Here is a 22,700-nt window from a genome sequence, read left to right as displayed (position 1 = left end):
GATGATCTTGAAAGTCTCTTCCAACCTGGTCTGGTCTATTCTATTCTATTCTATTCTATTCTATTCTATTCTATTCTATTCTATTCTATTCTATTCTATTCATGCCCTTATAGTTTTGAGCAGTTCTTTTTATTTCCTTATACTTTTATATCTTTACCAAATGTAATTGCAGAACTTTGCAACCATACATGCATAGTAATTTAACTCTGGTTTGCTGCCTGATGTCAGATCTAAAGATAAATGTGTAACAAATTCAAAAAACATCATTGTTTAGGTTATGTTCTTCTCACAAACATCCAGGTGCTGCTGTTCTAAAGACTTTATGCCATGTTTCTCATTGATGGAAGCATTCCATGAGTAAGAACAGAGGCTGACAGCAGCTTTGTGAACACAATAGGTATAGATCTTTCTCTACATTTAAGTTCAGATGCGTTCACCCAAGCTTATGCAGTTCATCAAACCTTCTGATATCAGTGACTTAATTGTATAATCTCTAGGACTTCATGGTGCCCACTGGTTTCTGGAGGTGAGCCCTTCATTGCATCTCAAATATGTTTGACTCTCTAGCAAGGACTTCATTCTTATTCATGCAAAAAAAGAGGTTATTATTCTGTCCTGATGTGTTCCAGTGCTGTGATTCATGAGTTAACAGATTATTCTCTCTTGCTTGTACTCTTTCTTAATTATTATGCCTTTGATGTGCATCAGAAGATTGCATTCCCACATCACTTTCTTATGATCTGTACTTGCATGAAGCACCACTTTCTTGCTTTTTAACTTAAATATATTACAAGACTAATTTTCAGTGAGAAGGTTAAAGTCAGTAATAGTCCTTAATCTTAAAGTTTAGGACAGAGAATATGAAAATTCCATCTCAAGAAAGCAAAACAAGCAGTGAACCACACGCTGTGTTACTCTCATTAAGCAAAAAAAATAAATAAATCACAGGATTAGAGGGTGTTAGGGGTTGGAAGGGACCTTTGGAAATATTACAATCCAACCCCCCCTGCCAGAGCAGGACCATAGAATCCAGCACAGGTCACACAGGAACACATCCAGACAGGGATTGAAAATCTCCGGAGAAGGAGACTCCACAAACTCTCTGGGCAGCCTGTTCCAGTGCTCTGTGACCCTCACAGTAAAGAAGTTCCTCCTCATGTTGTGGTGGGACTTGCTGTGTTTCTATCCATTGCTGCTTGTCCTGTCACAGGGTGCAATAGAGCAGAGTCTGTCCCTTCCCTTTTGACTCCCAGCCCTCAGATATTTATAAACATTTATTAAATCCCCTCTCAGTCCTCTCCAGACTAACCAGCCCCAGGTCTCTCAGCCTCTCCTCATAAAGCAGTGCTCCAGTCCCATAATCATCCTTGTAGCCCTCTGCTGAACTCACTCTAGCAGATCCCTGACCCTCTTGAACTGGGGAACTCAGAACTGGACACGATATTCCAGGTGAGGTCTTACTAGGGCAGAGCAGAGTGGGAGGAGAACCTCCATCCATCTGCTGGACACACTTTTCTTAATGTACCCCAGGATCCCATTGGCCTTCTTGACGACAAAGCCACATTGCTGTCCCATGGATAGCTTTTTATCCACCAGGACTCCCAGGTCCTTCTCCACAGGTATCTGCCAGATAATTTTCTCCTGAGCACAAATCTTTCCCTTTTTATGTTGCACTTTCCCTGGCTTGAGTAAGAAGTGCATTAATTAATGATTAGTGAAGTATTTTCCTACTAGAACTCCAAGACTTCATCTGTTTTGTTTTGGCTAAATGCACAGGCGCTCTCATAATGTATGATCAGATTACACATAACATCATACAGCCTCCAAATCGATGCACTGCAGTAGTTTGATATGCTTAAACTAATAGCCTAGATGCTTACTGCAGCAAGGCTTAATTAGAAACTAACTTTGAGAAGAATCTTTAATTTCAAAAATACTGTAGGGTAAGTTTACTCTTGACCCAGTCAAGAAAATCTACCCATTCAAGAGTGCTGCAGAAAATTGACCTGTGAAAATAAAAATATTTAAGCAAAAAAACCCACCCCAGACTACTTTTTGAGCTGTAGAGTCTAGTTCCTATGGTCCAGAAATTGGTTTGGAATTGTTACAGTTTGAAGGAGGAACTTTAGCCTAGATCCTGACTGCAAAGACTGAAAGTAAAATAAATTACCATTGGATGTGAAAAGAAAAGAAAAGAAAAGAAAAGAAAAGAAAAGAAAAGAAAAGAAAAGAAAAGAAAAGAAAAGAAAAGAAAAGAAAAGAAAAGAAAAGAAAAGAAAAGAAAAGAAAAGAAAAGAAAAGAAAAGAAAAGAAAAGAAAAGAAAAGAAAAGAAAAGAAAAGAAAAGAAAAGAAAAGAAAAGAAAAGAATGGAATAGACCAGGTTGGAAGAAACCTTCAAGATTATTGTGTCCAACCTATCAGCCAATCCAACCCAAATAAATAACTAAACCATGGCACCAAACACCCCATCAAGTCTCCTCCTGAACATCTCCAATGATGGTGACTCCACCACCTCCCCAGGCAGCCCATTCCAATGGGCAATCACTCTCTCTGTGTAGAACTTCTTCTTAACATCCAGCCTAAACCTCCCCTGGTGCAGCCTGAGACTGTGTCCTCTTGTTCTGGTGCAGGCTGCCTGGGAGGAGAGACCAACATCCAACTGTCTACAACCTCCCTTCAGGTAGTTGTAGAGAGCAATAAGGTCACCCCTGAGTCTCCTCTCCAGGCTAAGCAGCCCCAGCTCCCTCAGCCTCTCCTCATAGGGCTTGTGTTCCAAGCCCCTCACCAACTTTGTTGCCCTTCTCTGGACTCGTTCCAGCAAGTCAACCTCCTTCCTAAACTGAGGAGCCCAGACCTAGACACAGTACTCAAGGTGTGGCCTAACCAGTGCAGCATACAGGGGCAGGATGACCTCCCTGCTCCTGCTGGCCACACTGTTCCTGATGTGGTCTATATATTTCATTGGATTGCTAATGGGCATATAGAGAAGAGACATAAACAGTTCTTTCCCTCTCTCCTCTTCTGTCACTTCTCCTTGCAACTTCTCTCTGTCTCTCTTTCTCTCTTCTTGTGGCTTTGCTGGAGTATCTCTGTTTTCACTACTGTGTGAGGTAATGGGAAGGAGGGAGAGAGTGGGGGAGGAGGTGAATGGATCCCCTGGATCCATCCAGGGGGATTTGAGGAGTTTCTGTGTTGTTTTTAAATTGTAAATATATATCTAGAGAGAGAACATATTTTGTGTATTTTGTACATATTCATTGCATTTCATATTTCTAGATTGCAGTTTGCTTTGTAAATAAAGCTTCATTTACTTCCATCCCAAACTGAACCAAGTTTGGCAATATTTGTGACTTTTCTTTACATCCTTATGACTTGAGGAAGAAAAGTAGGACTCTCACATGTTTTCCTTGAATGATAGACGCCAGGACAGACACCTTAACGTGCACTTTGGAGGTCATTCTGCCCCTGTACACTGCATTGGGCAGTGCAGTAGTTTTCTCCAAATTAGTTGGGGGATACCCACCACAGGAACAAAAAAATAAGTAAATTACACAAAATAATTAGGCTTTTCATTCCCTGTCTCTTACAAAGGGCAGCCTCTAAAGGAAATGGCTAAATCTTTAGCAGCCCAATGCATCTTTTCCTATGGGTGAAATGTTTTGCTATGGGAAGTCAAGCCTGAAGAAATGGCAATTAAAGAGGACTTTGAGTTATGCTGTGTATTAACTCTAAAGAAAAATCCAGCATTTTTTTTCCCCTTCAGGATCCACTTCAAAAGACAGATACCTCTAGGAGTAAAAGCCTTTTTTTTCACATCACAGTGGCAGTAGTCTTTAGTTAGTCCTTTTCATATGACCCTTACACCCTCCCCAGTGCCCCTGTTTAGAAACCAGGCTATGTAGATGTAACCACCTTAGGTAGGAGTTGATTTTTTTAACCCTGCCTTTCTGATTTTTATCCTCTCTGAATACTCCATTTAAGAATTTCAAACCTACTTCTTGCCATTGAATTGCAGCATGCAAAGTCTTGATAGCTGTGTGAGATACTAATAGGTTTGTCTCTCTTGGTGTACTCAACAAAGATAAAATCACTTGCTGTTTGCCCAGACAATATGTATTAGGCAGAGCCACTAAGGACTCTTGGAAGGTGCAAAGATAACAGCTGGCCTACAACAATGACCCAGCCATTCATGCCTTCAGGGCAAGATAATCTCCACCCATCAAGTACCCTGGGCAGGGTGACACAATGGTTTTTACCACCTGTTTCCTGCTGTGTAAGGAATGTGGGGGGATTGTCTGAATGGAGATGGGGGAGATGGAGATTCCCCCCCTCTCCATCCAAAATCTTGCCCAAACACACAGCAATACACAGAAAGATTTCCGGGGAAACAACCTAAGGATTATTTCCTGCCCCTGGAATTCCTGAGGGAATACATACCTAAGGACTAAAAACTGTATAAAAGACTGGAGCAACTACTGGGTTGTAGAGAGAAACAGGAGAGAGAAACAGAGGAGAAAAACGGAGATGAAGGAAAACACAGGAGATGGACCATGCCGCTGAGAAGGGAAAGCCAGGACAATGCTGCTCTGGAGAAAAGAGGCTGCCCAGAGGGCCACAGCTCTTCTCCAGCCAAAGCCCCAGCACCCTTTCTCTACAGACCCAGGCTGCCCAGAGGAGCCTCAGCACCATTCCTGTACCAACCCAACATCTCCCCAGAGGACCACAGCTCTTCTCCAGAAAAAGCCTCAGCACCATTTCTCTACAGACCCAACATCTCCTGCAGCACCTTTCCTCCACAGACTTTAACTGTCTTGGGGGGGGGGGAATGAGGGGTGTGGTAATATAATTCCTTTCCTTCTCTCTCTCTCTTCTCTCTCTCCCTCTCTATTTTCTCCCTCTCCCCTTCTTATTTCCCCTTTATTTATGTAATAAATAGTCTTCATGTTTTTTCTAACATTTTAATAATGTAATTCCTAATGCCATGAAGAAAAATCACATCAGGTGGAAGTGAGCTACACATAATCATTTACATGATGAATTTTATAGTCACATACATGATTATTTTTACAGTCACTTACATGATTTATTGTATTTATTGGCATTTATTTTATTCTAAAATAGATTTGTTTCTTAAATGTGTTTTTTTCTAAAGCAGTTATTTGAATACTTACAATTGAAAGCATGGAGGCAGTTTACTTTAAATCCAAAATCACAGAATCACAGAATAGTAGGAGTTGGAAGGGACCTGTGAAGATCATCTACTTCAACTCCACTGCTAATGCAGATTTTCCTAGAACAGGTCACATGAGAACGTGTCCAAGCAGGTTTTGAGGGTCTCCAGAGGAGGAGATGCCACAACCTCTCTGAGCAGTCTGTTGCAGTGCTTCAGCACCCTCAAAGCAAAGAAGTTTTTCCTTAAGTTCTAGCAAAACCTCCTGTGTTCTAGTTGGCAATATTAGCCCTTTTTTTATCACTGGCTACTGCTGAAAAGAGCCCAGCCCCATCCTCATCACCTCTACCCCTTAGAGGTTTGTATGCTCTTTTCCAGGCTAAAGACCCCCAGGTCTCTCAGCCTCTCCTTGTAAGAGAGATGCTCCAGTTTCCTCATCACCTCTGTGGCCCTCCCTCTCTCCAGTTCCTCTTGAAAACTGGGGAGGCCAGAACTGGACACAATACTCCAGGTGCAGCCTCACCAGGCCAGAGCAGAGGGAGAGGGTTTGTCTTCTGCACTGCTTCACTGAGTATTTCCCATTCACTCTGCAGCAACGTTTTTATGCCATCACAGATTAGAGGACCAAATGCCTGCTGAGCGTCAGTCCATCTGTGCCCTCACACATAAACCTTTTCTGCGCAACTCATTAGTCTGCAGAAGTATATCTAATAATACAATACAGATACAGAAAATAATCAAATCTCTAGAAAAACAACCCCAACCATCAACCAAACAAAAAAACAACCTTAATATTTTATTTGACTTCTCTATCTCCTGTGTGCACTCCAGTGCCAGCTCGAACACTGTGTTGAAGAATTAAACCTTATTTTACTGAGATGGTTGGGAGGACTCATGCACAAAGCTGGTGATTTCCAATATGCAATAGAGGAATAATTGAGAGAATGGGAGGGGAAAAAAAAATCATAACTAAAATATACCTTTATTATGATTTTCCTTTTGTTAGTGTAACATCCAATTCTCTTTGGTGGGGTGTTTTTTTGTTGTTGTTTTCCTGAAAGTTCTAGGGTGATTTTTGACTTAAAAGGACTATGACAGTGGGGTCTCCTTAATTATGTTTTCAGCTTTGTGGGCAGCATTTGCAGACTAAGATAAAGAGCTTCAGAGCAGTCAGAGTCATCCATTCTGGTTATATTTTTCAACCACGTGTATTTTACAACAAGTTTTAAATATGCAAGGCATCCAGCAGTCATCCCACTCATGGAGTTCATTTTTTCCCTGAGCCCTCAGCTCTACTGTCAGGTAATTGCTGGGTGAGCTACAGGAGCCCCAGTTCCTCTGAGCTGTTCCCTGCTCACCCATGTTGCATTGTGGTATCCAAGGCAAGGCAGAATCTTGGCTTTGCTTTCCCACCCTCACCACAAAGGGGCTCCTTGTGTTGAGGTGAAACTTCCTATGTTCCAGCTCGTATCCACTGCTCTTTATCCTGTCCCTGGGCCCCACCACAAAGAGGCTGCCACCTTCATCTTGACACCCACCCCTCAGATATTTAAAGACATTGATCAGATCTCCTCTCAGCCTTCTCTTCTCCAGACTAGACAGCCCCAGGGCTCTCAGTCTTTCTTCATAGGAGGGATGTTCAAGCCCCTTCATCATCCTCATAGTTCTTTGTTGGACTCTCGCATATGCCAATGCTGATCATAAAGGAGATACCATGAGTTAACTTTCACTGAAGATAGGATTTTGTTACACACAGCATTTTTCTTAACTTAGCTGTGCAACACAGCAATTCTTTGCAGAATTAAAAAAATATGTTAAAATCAATATATTAATATTTGCAGAGATTGCAGACTTGGGGTTTTCTACAAGCCAGGCAAAAGCAGAAGAACAGTGAGAAGCAAGAAGCCCAGAAAAATTCAAGTTCTCTATTTAAATGATAGCCAGCTGAGAAAAAAGATCAAAGGCAGAGTGATGAAGAGGAGTAAGAGGAAGAGAGTTCACATTTACAATGGTTATTAAAAATAACATTGCTTAGCACTGAAAGAGAGAATTCAGGTGGAAAAAAAAAGCCCAAACTTTTAACTTTGTTCTTCTTCTTTTGTTTTGTCTGTATTTGATAACCAGGTGCTATGCAACCTTGAGATGTTTATATGTTAGTTTTGGGTAGATGAACTATCCAGATGCCTCTGCTATTTCATACAGCATTAAAAAAGAAGGATTGTGAGAAGTTAATTTCTTTGCTTGGCAGAAAACCTGGGAAAAGGACTTCAAAGTGGAGAAGAAAAAAAATGAGGTAACTGCCTTTCCAGAAATAGCCCCATGGATCAGAAAGGGACCTGGGGGTGCTGACTGACAGCCACCTAAACATGAGCCAGCAGTGTGCCCAGGTGCCCAAGAAAGCCAATGGCATCCTGGCCTGCATTAGGAATAGTGTGGCCAGCAGGAGCAGGGAAGTCATTGTGCCCCTGTACTCTGCACTGGTTAGGCCACACCTTGAGTACTGTTTCCAGTTCTGGGCCCCTCAGTTTAGGAAGGACATTGAGAGAAGGGAAACGAGGCTGGGGAGAGGCCTTGAACACAAGCCCTATGAGGAGAGGCTGAGGGAGCTGGGATTGTTTAGCCTGGAGAAGAGGAGGCTCAGGGGAGACCTCAATGCCCTCTAAAGCTACCTGAAGGGTGGTTGCAGCCAGGATGGGTTTGGTGTCTTTTCTCAAGCAACCAGCACCAGAACAAGAGGACACAGTTTCGAGCGGTGGCAGGGAAGGTTTAGGCTCAAGGTGAGGAGAAAGTTCTTCACCGAGAGAGTCATTTGTCATTGGAATGTGCTGCCCAGGGAGGTGGTGGAGTCACCGTCCCTGGAGGTATCATAATAACATAGTATCAGTCAGGGTTGGAAGGGACCACAAGGATCATCTAGTTCCAACTCCCCTGCCATGGGCAGGGACACCCCACACTACATCAGGCTGGCCAGAGCCTCGTCCAGCCTGGGCTTAAACACCCCCAGGGACAGGGCCTCGACCACCTCCCTGGACAACCCATTCCAGGGTTTCACCACTCTCATGCTGAAGAACCTCCTCCTCACATCTAGCCTGAATCTCCCCACCTCCAGCTTCATTCCATTCCCCCTAGTCCTATCACTACCTGGGATCCTGAGAAGTCCTTCCCCAGCCTTCCTGTAGGTCCCCTTCAGATACTGGAAGGCCACAATTAGGTCACCTCGGAGCCTTCTCTTCTCCAGACTGAACAGCCCCAACTCCTTCAGTCTGTCCTCATAGGAGAGGTGCTCCAGCCCTCTGATCATCCTTGTGGCCCTTCTCTGGACACCTTCCAGCACCTCCACATCCCTCCTGTAATAGGGGCTCCAGAACTGGAGGCAGTACTCCAGGTGGGGTCTCACCAGAGCTGAGTAGAGGGGGAGGATCACCTCCCTCGACCTGCTGGCCACACTTCTGATGCAGCCCAGGATCTGATTGGCTTTGCGGGCTGCAAGTGCACACTGAGAGCTCATGTTGAGCTTTTTGTCCACCAGCACCCCCAAGTCTCTCTCCTCAGGGCTGCTTTCCAGCCACTCACTGCCCAGCCTGGATTTGTGCCTGGGATTGCATCACCCAATTATAATTTTATTGCCCACCATAACCTTTGGACTAGCCAGGGACACCACACCAGCTGCCTACCATAATACAGTAAATGGATAGTAAAGATTTGTAGAGCAAGGCAGGGCACCAAGGACCAGCTTCTAGTTTTATTTTCATCAATATCTATGTTACACTACCAAGCTGTTAGCACAGAAACGTTCTTCATCACCAATTACAAATTATGTTTAAAATAAATGTTATTAGGAGGAGAGGGAATGGGTGGAAGCTTGGGGAGGGTGGGTTTTGCCTGGAGATTAGGAAAATATTCTTTTCAGTGAGAGTGGTGAGACACTGGAAGAGTGCTGTGGATGTCCCCTCCCTGGAGGTGTTGAAGGCCAGGTCGGATGAGACCTTGAGCAACCTGGGCTAGTGGGAGGTGTCCCTGCTCATGGCAGGGGGGTTGGAATTAGATGACCTTTAAGGTCCCTTTCCAACTCTACAAATTTATGCTTCAGATATTTGGAGACACAGAGGAAAAAAGACAGAATCTAGGTTTCCTGAATTACTCATAAAACCATTCAATTTGGTTTTTAGCCACAGATATTCCTGCGGGATGAAACGAGTCCTTGGAGCTTAAGGAGCTTTTGCACAATTGCTGAAACCCCAGGGCTTTATTTTTTAAAAGAGCCATAGTTCTAATAGCTTGGCAGGAAGAATAAAAAGAAAGGGCTTGCCTCTAAAGCTTATGTAAACCATAGAAGCTTTTATCAGTAAGCTGTCATGTGGCATTGCTGTATTTTGCAGTGCACATTTGGCTGTGACAGAGTTTGAAAATCAATAATTCTGCACTTTCTGTTTCTGCTGAGCACAGTGCCATTTGCAGTCCAGCTGTGGTGCACGCTGGGGTGTCCAGAAGATGCTGGCAATAAGCAAAGCAGGTAGAGTTTTAGAGAAAGCCAGGCTGTCCCTTGGCAATGCTTGAAACACGGCCAGGCTTCTTTTGTTTAATAGAAAACTTTGAATCAAAAAGCTGAGAGAAGGAAAATGTTTGAATTAAAACAACAGCAGCAACAACAAATAACAAAAAAAAAGAGTAGCTGTTATAAATCTCATTGTGTCAGTTCCTGTAAGTTTTAAATGTTTAAACTCCATTTAAAAAAGCAAATTGTCTCCAGGCTTTCTGTATATCATTGGGAAACCTGTGTGCCAGCTACTGACAACACAGAAAGGCAGCATCCCCTCATCATGTAGCCCTTGGTCCTGAGAGGTTGGAATTAGGGTCAGCCTTACGTCAGAATACAAGAAGGCATCACATTTCCAGCCCAAACCCAGTGCCCAGGGAGGGATATGAGAAGTTGTGCAGCCTCCAACCAGTTGCAGCTCAGGGAATTCCTGAACAAAATGTGATTGATAATGTTGAGTGCTTTCTGTTAAGGCATTTAGTCAACCTGTACTTGAAGCTAAGAGAATTTTAAATAACTATGTACCCACTCTCTTCACAAACACAGTTATCAGCTGTGAAAATAATGGTGTTCTTTTTGTATGCTCCAAGGTGAATGATGAAAGAAGTTAAGAGAAGGTTCAGATTGGACATTAGCAAAAATTTCTTTGCTGCAAGAGTGGTGAGGTGCTGGAACAGGCTGCCCAGAGAGGTGGTGGAGTTACCATCCCTGGAGGTGTTCAAGAAGCTGTAGATGTTTCAGGATCTAGTTTATTGGTCATGGTAGTTGGGTTAGGGTTGGATTTGATGATCTTTTCCAACCTTAATGATTCTATGATTCTCTGGCTCTATGATGCTCCCATGTGTCTGGCATGCATTTTTCTCTCTAAGTCTGTATGAAGGGTCTATGTTCTTTGTCCCTTCTCTTTCCTGTTGGCCTCGTTGCTTCAGGGTTGTTCGATAATCTCCAGCATCTTCACTCATTGTCTTGGTAGAATCTCCAACAGCATACAAACACCTTTGTCTGGTCCCATGTCCTGAGTTCACTTTCTTCTGTCTCTTTACTCTGAAATGAAATTGTTAAAGAAAAAAATGTGACCATGACACTGAGCAGAAAATAAAAAGACCACTTTAAGTTTAAAATGAGTGTGGGCCAAATTTCTTCCCCTAAAAAAGAGAAGTTTCAGGAGGAGACAGTAGAAATTTGATGAGAAAATCTTTCAGTGGTTTTAATTTTAGACTAGCCATTGCATTTTTTTTTTCCAATAATAAAGAAAAAAAAAAAAGAGTAGGATTTCAGAGCAATTATGTGGAATTGTTTTTCACAGTGAGAAGCAGGTTACACTTGTTTCACTCGAATAACTAGGAGCCATTACTTATCGACTGATGCTTCTGAACTGCTACCCAACATACATCTAAAATACTCACATATAACTCCTGAGTCTTTTGACTGGAGGAAGGTAAAGTGGGGAATATTGAACAAAGATCAAAGATATCTCAAACCCCTTGTTTGACAGAATTTCTAGCCACTAGTAGAGCATTATGTCTTCATGTCACATTAATATGGCATCCTGGCCTGCATTAGGAATAGTGTGGCCAGCAGGAGCAGGGAAGTCATTGTGCCCCTGGACTCTGCTTGGGTTAGGCTGCACCTTGAGTCCTGTGTCCAGTTCTGGGCCCCTCAGTTTAAGAAGGACATCGAAACACTTGAACGTGTCCAGAGAAGGGCAACAAGGCTGGGGAGAGGCCTTGAACACAAGCCCTATGAGGAGAGGCTGAGGGAGCTGGGATTGTTTAGCCTGGAGAAGAGGAGGCTCAGGGGTGACCTCATTGTCCTCTACAACTACCTGAAAGGTGGTTGTAGCTGGGAAGGGGTTGGTCTCTTCTCCCAGGCAACCAGCACCAGAACAAGGGGACACAGTCTCAAGCTGCGCCAGGGGAGGTTTAGACTCGAGGTGAGGAGGAAGTTCTTCACTGAGCGAGTCATTCGTCATTGGAATGTGCTGCCCAGGGAGGTGGTGGAGTCACCATCCCTGGAGGCGTTCAAGAGGAGATTGGACGTGGCACTTGGTGCCATGGTCTAGTCATGGGGTCTGTGTTGATAGGTTGGACTCAATGATCCTCGAGGTCCTTTCCAACCTAAGTTATACTGTGATACTGTGATATCAGTCGGGAGAGATCATCATAAAGCTTACAATTAACACACAACTGCACCAGCCAACCTTGGCAACAGCTGGCATCTGGGAAGGGATAGGGCAAGAATTACAGTATCACAATACATTAGAGGTTGGAAGGGACCTCCAGAGATCATCAAGTCCAACCCCCCTACCAAAGTGGCATCACCCAGGGTAGTCCACACAGGAATGCATCCAGGTGGGTTTTGAATGTGTCCAGAGAATAAGAGTCCACAACTTCGCTGGACATTCTGTTCCAGTGCTCTGTCACCCCCACTGTAAAGAAGTTTCTCCTCATGTTGAGGTGAAATCTTCTACATTCAAGCTTGCATCTGTTGTTCCTTGTCCTACCATTGTGCACCACCGAAAACAGCTTGGCACCCTCCACTTGACACCCACCCCTCAGATATTTATGGACATTGACCAGATGCCCTCTCAGCCTTCTCGTCTCCAACCTAAACAGTCCCAGGGCTCTCAGTCTGTCATATTAGGGGAGATGCTCAAGTCTCCTACTCATCCTCATGGGTCCCTGTTGGACTATTTCCAGCAGATCTCTATCTCTCTTGAATTGGGGACCCCAAAACTGGACACAGTATTCCAGATGCGGTCTCACCAGGGTAGAAGGGGGAGAAGAACTTCCCTAGACCTGCTGGACACACTTTTCTTGATGCTCCTCAGGATACCATTGCTCCCCTTGGCCACAAGTGCACATTGCTGTCCCATAGAGAACTCACTGTCCACTAGGACTCCAAGGTCTTTCTTTGTGGTGCTGCTTTCCAGGAGGGCAGTCCCTAACCTGTACCTACGCCTGTTATTATCCTGTTGTTTCCTTCAGATGTGATAGAAGGGCACTAGGATCCAAGTAATGTGGGAAAATGTCTGCTCCAGATGGAGAATGATGAGATTTCTTGGGGGCAGGCAGGGAAGCAGCCTAAGTGCTCCCCACCTTGGTCATGCAAAGCTTGGTCAGCTCTGCAGCTGCTGATGCTGCTTTAGGTGTCTGTTTGGCCAGTGCTGACTGAGTCAAAACTCCTCTCCACGGGGAAGGATTACACAACTGTGTTCCAAATTGTTGCCAGGCAGGGATTAAAATTGTGGAAATTCCTATAATAAAAGTAGTATGCAACTGCTCCTAAAAAAAACAACCAATAAAGAATTTTTTTAAAGTTAATGTAAATGAATAAGGAAAACAAAATGCCCAAGTTTTGACTGCTGCCTAAATGAGCAAATTCATTTTAAAGCCCCCCCCCCCTTTTTTTTTTTTTCCCTCCTGACAGCAGACAAATGGAAAATGTTTTCAAAGTCAGCTAAGAAAATCAGGCATATAAAAAAAGGCAGCATACCATATGTCCACCAATATCTGGTACACCAGGAACATTAAGAAAGCCATTAGGATGGTGTCCCTATTGTGCCCAGGTATACAATAACATATGGTGCATTTCCTGCTTCACTGTGCCTTTCCTTGCTTTCATTGTTTAGCACCACTCATTTAGAGCTCAATTAATATAGTTTGTGCCTGCATTTCTCTGCAGAGTATGTTGAAATTCTTGGTTGCTGCTAAAATTAGCCTTTGTTTTGTTTTCAGTGCAAGTGCACAGTATGTATTAATGTAAAGTGTGGATTTTTGTCCCCCCCAAACTTAAATGAAATGAAAAATTAAATTAAAATGAAAAGGAAAATAGATGTAAAATATTTTAAGGCAGCTGCATATGATACAGTAATTATTATTGTCTTCTTATTTAAGACCCCAAACAATTTGCTGTAATGATGGTACTGAGAGGCATTACAAGGTTGTTGTTGATTCTAATCAACAGGGACTTCCCAAGGACAGCAGTAGGTATCTAACAGAAGTGTCAATAAGAGGCAAAAATACAGCAAGAGATTATAAGGTGACTGTGTGCTGATAAATGGCCACCTATACATGTGGAGAAGAGAAGGAAACCAAGATGTCTGAAAGACATCTCTTAGGTTGCAAGGGACCTCAGAGCTCATCTACTCCAACCTTCCTGCCACGGGCAAGGACACCTCTTAGCTTCAGCTGCTGAAGGCCTCACCCAACCTTACCTTGAACACCCTCAGGGAGGAGACATCCACAGCTTCCCTGGGCATCTTGTTCCAGAGTCTCACTGCCCTTATACTGAAGAACTTCTTCCTAAAATCAGGTCTAACTCTGCTCTCACTAACCTTAAAACCATTCTCCACTGTCTTATTGCTAGATGTGCTTATGAAAAGTCCCTCTCCAGCCTTCCTGTAGAAGCTCTTCAGGTCTCTGGAAGGTAGCTCTAAGGTCTCTCCAAAGTTTTCTCTTCTCCAGGCTGAATGACCCCAGCACCCTCAGCCTATCCTCACAGCAGAGGTGTTCCAGCCCTTGGATCATCTTTGTGACTCTTCTCTGGAGTTGCTCTGGCTCCTCCTTGTGCTGGGGACACCAGAAGTAGATGCAGGTTTGAGGCAGGGCTCTCACAAGAGCAGAGTAAAGGGGCAGAACGTCCTCTCTTGACCTGATGGACACTCTCCTCATGCAACCTAGGATATGGTTTGCCTTCTGGGCTGCAAGAAAATTATTGCTGGAAATTAAATAGATGAGTAAGTCTTCCACATAGGATAAATATTACGCAGGGGGCTCCTAACAAAGAAGGAGTTTTTCAAATGCTCTTTCATAAATTCAGGTCTTATTAACAGTGAGTTTTTTCAAAACAAAAATAATTTCCTTTTAAGAAAAGACCAATTTCACTGATCTGGCACATAGTAAGAATCAGGATGACCTTTAAAAATGTCTGGTTTTTTTCTTAAACTGTTTTGCCTTAATTCTCAGCTAATGACATACTTATGAGGAGAGGCTGAGGGAGCTGGGATTGTTTAGCCTGGAGAAGAGGAGGCTCAGGGGTGACCTCATTGCCCTCTACAACTACCTGAAAGGTGGTTGTAGCCAGGAAGGGGTTGGCCTCTTCTCCCAGGCAACCAGCACCAGAAAAAGGGGACGCAGTCTCAAGCTGCGCCAGGGGAGGTTTAGACTCGAGGTGAGGAGGAAGTTCTTCACCAAGCAAGTCATTCGTCATTGGAACGGGTTGCCCAGGGAGGTGGTTGAGTCATCGTCCCTGGAGACGTTCAGGAGGAGATTGGACGTGGCACTTGGTGCCATGGTCTAGCCATGGGGTCTGTGTTTATAGGTTGGACTCGATGATCCTCGAGGTCCTTTCCAACCTAAGTTATACTGTGATATTGTGATACTGTTATGCTGAGTTGATTTTCATAATACCATCTTTCTTCAGTTCTGATGTTTCAGGAGATGATCATGCCAGGTTACATCATGGCCAAATAAAAAATAATTTCTGAAGGAATTACTTCCTTTCAACCTCATGACAGAAGGCAAAGAAAAATCCATCCACTCTCCCCAACTAAACAGACACTAGAAATAGATAATTACAGTTTTTTAGGGAACTGACAATAACCTTTCTGATTATTCCAGCTTTGGGTTTTTAGAATACTCTGAACCTATTGCAACAAATCAGAATATCCATATCATCTGCTTTTAAGGTGGAAGAATGTAGAAAAAAGTTCTTTTCACAACTTGATGAAAATACTGATTTGTTTGTTGGGTTTTTTTCCATATTCAGTATCACTAAGGTTGGAAGAGACCTCAAAGATCATCTAGTCCAACCTGTCACCACAGACCCCATGACTAGAGTAGGGAGGACACTACTGCCCACTGCGGGCTTGAACTCACAACCTTCCCACTAAGGGTCTTATGCACTACCAGCTGAGCCACATTTCATAGGCCATAAAATGCAGGATTCAGTAAATGTGCTATATTTTGAAATACTTGAGATTCAGTATTCCTAAGGTTGGAAGGGACCTCAAAGATCATCGAGTCCAACCTGTCACCACAGACCTCATGACTAGAGTAGGGAGGACACTACTGCCCACTGCAGGCTTGAACTCACAACCTTCCCACTAAGGGTCTTATGCACTACCAGCTGAGCCACCTGATATCTCCTCTATATATCAGTCTCATGCACTTGTGCCAATAAGTAAGCATATCCTTGCATATTGCAACAAAAGAGCAGAAAACGTCTTCAAGCTTCAATACAAAGCTTACCTCAACTCTTCTGCTGTTGTGGTTAGGCTTAAACACAAACTGGCTTTGCCCTTGTTGTCTGCAAAACTGTTGTGTTTGACATTTGTATCAAAAGCACTCAAAATTTAAATATATTCAAAAGTAAAAATTGGAAAAGAGATATCAGAAACACTGAGGAGTGATCAAGGTAATTTAATCTATACGGGTTGGCTTTTCTTATATTGTCAGATAAAATGAGAGAAGAAAAGAAACCAATCAACCCATGACCAGGAAGCTAAATTACAGTATCACAGTATCACAGTATAACTTAGGTTGAAAAGGACCTCGAGGATCATCGAGTCCAACCTATCAACACAGACCCCATGACTAGACCATGGCACCAAGTGCCACGTCCAATCTCCTCTTCAACGCCTCCAGGGACGGTGACTCCACCACCTCCCTGGGCAGCACATTCCAATGACGAATGACTCGCTCCGTGAAGAACTTCCTCCTCACCGCGAGTCTAAACCTCCCCTGGCGCAGCTTGAGACTGTGTCCCCTTGTTCTGGTGCTGGTTGCCTAGGAGAAGAGACCAACCCCTTCCTGGCCACAACCACCCCTCAGGTAGTTGTAGAGGGCAATGAGGTCTCCCCTGAGCCTCCTCTTCTCCAGGCTAAACAATCCCAGCTCCCTCAGCCTCTCCTCATAGGACTTGTGTTCAAGGCCTCTCCTCAGCCTTGTTGCCCTTCTCTGGACATGTTCAAGTGTTTACTTGATTGTTAAAGAAGACAATCTACCTGGAAAAGTAGACATGTAGTCATAAGTAGTCTCAGCCACTATAAGTTGCTTTTTGAAGGCTTATAAATTGATAATTTGTGTAACGTGCTTTAATATTTCTTTACAAAATGCCTGCTGATTTCTGAACACAGGAACATTTCTCCTGGTCTTACAGAGAAGCTGCCATAGAATCATAGAATGGTCTGGGTTGGAAGGGTCCTCCAAAGGTCATCTAGTCCAACCCCTTCTGCAGCCAGCAGGGACATCCTCCACTAGATCAGGTTGCCCAGAGCCCTGTTGAGCCTCACCTTGAATATCTCCAGGGATGGGGCCTCAACCACCCCCCAGGCAACTCGTTTCACTGCTCCACTACTCTCATTTCAATAATATAGACACTCCTTTCTGCTTTAAGAGGTGTGATTTGCATGGAAGGCTTTTTGTCTATGGGAATTTCTTTTTAATAGCAGAACAAAAAAAAGAAAGAATAATAAAGCACACTTGGCACAAGCTCATTTCTTATTTCTTTTTTTATGCATTAAGATCCAGTTTCTGCAGTAATATTTTCACTGACATAATCTCCAGGCCAATAAAAAGCACAATCATTTCCCTTCCCAGTAATTACATGGTTGCCAGCTTCAATATAGTTCCATTTACCTTTTCAGAATACTTAACTTTTTAACAGTTGCTCAACATGCATCTTCATTACTTGCCTTTCACTTCTTAGAGGTATGAAAAGTATTTAACTCTCTAGCAGACATTAACTCTCCTTATCCCCCACCCCTTGTCCACTTGTTCTCCACCCAAATTTGTCTTGAAACTATGGCACATTGAAGGTCATCTAGTTCCAACTCCCTTGCCATGGACAGGGACATCTTCCACCAGCCCAGGTTGCTTAAGGACTCATCCAACCTGGTTTTGAACACCTCCAGCAGGGATGCATCCATAGCCTCCCTGGCTAACTTGTTCCAGTGTCTCACCACACTCACCGTAAAGAATTTCTTTCTGATCTCCACTCTCATTCTGCCCTTCTAAAGCTTCAATCCATTCTCTCTCATCCTATCACTACAAGTCCTTGTAAAAAGTCCCTTCTTGGCTCTCTTGTAGGTCCCTCTCAAGGTACCGAAAGGCTGCTGTTGGACCCTGAAAGTCCACTAATGCTTAATCTGAAAATGAAGCTATTTTCAAAGTAAGCCTCAAACCAGGCATAAACAACAAAATTAACCATTTAATGGTTGAAGTGGTTAAAAAGCACTTGAAATGTGGGAAAAAAACCCAAACTTGCTATACTACAGTATGATTCGACATTGTGCCTCTTAGTTATAGGTATTGAATGAAAATTCTGCGAGTTTGGGAGGCACTGGGGAGTTCTGCCATACACCACATTCTGCCTTAGACACCAAACATTGTTCATCTTGGATATCATTAAGGTCTGATATCTCTCTAACTGAACTGGATGGAGTAAAAACTAAGGCTGTGCATCACTGCTGTGCTGTGATTGTGAGCTCTGCAACACTCTGAAAACATTGCTTTTAGAACTGGTGAGGCTGAGAAGCAGAATGGGAATGTTCACATTACTTATTCTGCTCCCAGCTTCACATTCTGACATGATAGTGGCTACTATCTCACAAGGTGTTAAACATAGCATGCAGCTAGGAAATTATCTGACTGGGAGCTTGAACCTCAGTTTCAAATATCACAAAGCATTAATCTCTAGCTCTGTGGTTTGTAAGGTTCTGACTGCTGAAATCATGTGGGGGCTGAAATGGTGATGGTAATCTGGTGACATGAAGGTTTCATTATCTTGGGACCTACCATGTCTGATAAAACAGTACAAGGGCTCTCAAGACTAGCAAAATTGTCTTAAGTATGTAAACAGGAAGGGGAGAGCACAGAGCCCTAAATGGCAGCAAAGCAGACAAAAGCAGGCAAAGACAAAAGCAGGCAAAGAAAAAAGCAGGCAAAGAAAAAAGCAGGCAAAGAGTAAAGCAAACAGAGACAAGAAGGAAAACACACTTAGATAAGACTCTTCTTGCTTTCCTTGTCCATATCTTGGAACAGCATTTTCTTTACTTACCAATGTGTTAGAACAACAAATTTTTACTTGCCAAATAGCATTCATAGTTTTGATTTCCTATTGGAAAAAATAATATGTGGTATTTGAATTTTCCAGTGAGAAATTATGCCTGAAGTTGTCCACATCTCAATTACATTCACAACATACTAATTCTCAACACACTTCTGGATCAATTGTCTTCCTCAAGGCTTCATCCAACCTGGCCTTGAACACCTCCAGGGAGGGGCCATCCACAACCTCCTTGGGTAACCTGTTCCAGTGTCTCCCCACCCTCACTGGAACGAAGTTCTTCCTAATCTCCAGTCTAAATCTGCCTTCCTCAGGCTCCAATCCATTTCCTCTCATCCTCTCTCTTGTAAAAAGTCCCTTCCTGGCTTTCTATGAGGTCCCCTTCTGTTACCAGAAGGCTGCTAAGTCCCCCTGGAGCCTTCTCTTTTCTAGGCTGAACAGTCCCAGCTCTCTCATCTTGTCCCCATAGGGGAAGCTCTCCAGCCCTCTGATCATCTTTGTGGTGTCCTCTGGACCTGCTCCAGCAGTTTGATATCCTTCTTATGCTGGGGGCACCAGAGCTGGACACAGTGCTCCATTTCCATGGAACATTTTAGTGGTGTTAAGAACTTGTAAGTCTTCTCAAGTCTTTCCTCTTAGAAATTAGACATTTAGAAACAACATACCAATAATATCATAGTATCATAGTATCATAGTATCATTCAGGGTTGGAAGGGACCACAAGGATCATCTAGTTCCAACCCCCCTGCCATGGGCAGGGACACCCCACACTAGATCAGGCTGGCCAGAGCCTCGTCCAGCCTGGGCTTAAACACCTCAATATCAATAATGTTAATGCCACTTTTCTTTTATAGTCTTTTATTTTGGCACAATTATCACTTGGGAATTTTTATGATAAGTGCCACTGTACTGGGAAGGGAAAGATGTCCCTTAGTGGTAATGTCATCTTATGAATGAAGCACTGAAAGCATCCCTGAAAGGAACACACTAGATGTGTACTGCTGTGATGAGATGATACCACAGCTTGGTGAATTTGCTCAGATTGCAGTGCCTGAAAGTTGCCATAGAATTTGAAGTGGTAATGGTGACCAAATGATTCTTCAAAATGCTTCCTTCCTCCCTGCCCCCCCTCTGCTTTGTTACTTTATCTGTAAACATGACTCCAGAGTGGGCAAGCAGACAAAATCCATTATTTGAAAGCATCTCAGAAGCTTCTTCCAAGAAAAATGAATAACATACACTAAGACTTTTATTTTTTTGGCAAGTGACAGTAAATGCAAATCACAGCAGGAGGCTTTCAAGTATGGAGCTGATGGATGACAAACATTTTACCCTATAAACCAAAAAAAATGTGTGTAATATAAGCTTGAACTTTTTGGAAGTGCTGTTGAAAGAAGCTGTCTCATGAAAATGCTTCCCAATGCTGTCTGAAAGCTGGGAGTTAATCTTCTGGTCTCTAGACTAAAATAGAGCTGAAATATGTGTTGAGAAGTGATAAGAACACTGAAAAGGTTTAATTAAAGCACCCAGGAATAATAATAAAAATAGAGCTACTGACACAGGAACTGTCATGACAAATTATCTGCTGAAGAATCCTTAAGATCTGGAAAACACACGGCTGACTGCAGAAAATGGTTAAAAACTCTTACAGCTGGAGACAATTGTCTTATCTGGGCCACGATACACAATTATGATGTTCAGCATAAGGTCATCCACTTCCTCTGATACAGGCAGGAAAGATGAAATTTGAAATGGTAGAATCATAGAATCCCTTAAGTTGGAAAAGACCTTTGAGATCATTGAGTCCAAGTGTTAACCTGGCAAGGTTAGCCAGCCTGACACTAAACCATGACCCTAAGCACCATATCTACACATCTTTTACATACCTCCAGTGATGATGATTTTACCACTTCCCTAGGAGGCCTGGTCCAATGTCTGGGACCAATGTCTGTCTTTTATAAATGATATGCAATGAGTGTCGATCTATAAATTATTTGTCCATAAAATACACTTCAATATTATTGTATTTAGCATTAGCAGTAAAGCATCTGACTGGTTAATTACTGTGATGGGTTATGCCCATCCTGAAAGCAGGGGGGGAGGGCTTGTGAGGGTATTGCCCTCCCTGGAGGGGGTTTTCCCCCTGGGAAATGGAGTTAGTCTGTTCCACTCTCCCTCCCTGTCTAGCAAGGCTATAAAAAGGAGAACACTGCAGCCATTATCTATCAACTCCTGCCTTTGCCTGGATGAGGACTGCTGCTGGCTCCCTGCTTCTCTGCCATGTGATCAGGCCTGATCCTTCTCCCTGCTACAACCACACCTCTTCCAAGAGTCTGGTTTTGTATTCATATTTTTTTTCCCCATCCATCCTTGTTCCTTATCCTTGTGAACCCTTATATATACATATATATATATATATATATACCCACATATATATATTGTTTAAAGAAAATGATTTACCTCTCTACTTCCAAGCCAACTCCAAATTATTTTTTGGTGGATTTGCTTCTTCCCTTTCTTTTTCCTCTCTATTGGGAAAGAGGAAGTGGGGATCAGGGGAGAGATTCTCAGTGTTGCCCTCACCTGAGCTCTTAAATCCCAGTTAAGGCTCAAACCACCACAATTACCAAACTAGTAAACCCTATTAATCATTCTACACATGGTGCTTGTGTTTAGTGACAGAACAAATTCAGGAATGATCAATGATTCATTTTAAGAGCAGTTATGGTAACATTCCTTTTTTAAATGATTTTTTATTATTATATATTTTTTAATCCTGTATTTAACAATAACATTCAGTGCTTTAGGTTCAGCTTGGGAGTAACACCTTGGTTATCTTTACTTGCATATAGCAATCACTGAATGAAGTTAATCCCCTGGAGAAAAGAGATTATTGCCACCAATAAGAAGTTTAATCAACAAACTTAACACTTATTGGTTCTCATTGCTTGTTGCCTTAAAAAAAAAGTTAGTGATTTTACCAAATACTTGCTCAAGCAATGACCTAATCACTTCAAAACAATCAAATGAAATAGAAACAATTCTAAGTTCTTTTCAGCAACCTTGAGAAAGCTGATGGGATTTTCTTAGTGCCTCTTCAGGATGATGCTGTCCTGGAGCACCTCTCTTATGCAGACAGATGGAGAGAATTGGGTCTATCCAGTCTGGAGAAGAGAAGGCTCCAAGGAGACCTTATTGTGGCCTTCCAGTATCTGAAGGGGGCTACAAGAAAGCTGGGGAGGAAATTTTTAGGGTGTCAGGTAGTGACAAGACTGGGGGGGAATGGAGCAAAACATGAAGCGGGAAGATTCAGATTGGATGTTAGGAAGAAGTTCTTCATCATGAGGGTGGTGAGACACTGGAACAAGTTGTCCAGGGAGGTGGCAGAAGCCTCATCCCTGGATGTTTTTAAGGCCAGGCTGGATGTGGCTGTGAGCAACCTCATCTAGTGAGAGGTGTCCCTGCCATGGCAGGGGGCTTGGAACTAGATGATCCTTGAGGTACCTTCCAGTCCTAACAATTATATGATTCTATGTTCTATGCAATCAGGAAAACAAATAAAACACTACAGACTTTGACATTGAAAATATTCAATTTTATAACCTCAGAGCGTTTATATTTTCAGAAAAGCCAATACATCCTATAAACAAAATGAGCTGCAATAATAGTGTCTTGTTAGACAAGATAGAATCATACCACATACTTTACTCCAAACAAATGATTTGGTGTTTGAAGATGTAGCCTTCTTCAGGTATTGCAAGAGCTTGACAAGATGTCTTTGTTGATTGAGCCACTGTATTTTTAGTGTGAGGATCCACCCAATGGTTCAGATAGAACCAGCCATTTTTCAAGCATATATATATGTACATTTCAGCAAAGCTTGACTGGGAAAAATCTGCTTGTGTAATAGAAGATCATAGAAT

General features: G+C 42.9%; 1 protein-coding gene across 1 annotated transcript in view; it reads right to left on the bottom strand.

The window, feature by feature from the left end:
- Positions 1-8,690: 8,690 nt before the first annotated feature.
- Positions 8,691-22,700, bottom strand: part of CCDC102B (coiled-coil domain containing 102B) — a 152,579-nt gene continuing 138,569 nt past the window's right edge. The window contains exon 6 of the mRNA XM_068147755.1: positions 8,691-10,752. Within this exon, the coding sequence (XP_068003856.1) occupies positions 10,663-10,752 (90 nt within the window). The 3' untranslated portion in view covers positions 8,691-10,662. The remainder of the gene's footprint in view (positions 10,753-22,700) is intronic.

This window comes from Melanerpes formicivorus, unplaced genomic scaffold (genome assembly GCF_026170545.1).
Source record: "Melanerpes formicivorus ecotype bairdi unplaced genomic scaffold, bMelFor1.0.p_v2 SCAF_15, whole genome shotgun sequence".
Lineage (NCBI taxonomy): Eukaryota > Metazoa > Chordata > Aves > Piciformes > Picidae > Melanerpes > Melanerpes formicivorus.
The sequence above is the reverse complement of the archived record's forward strand: the minus strand, read 5'-3'. Positions and strand labels throughout refer to the sequence as shown.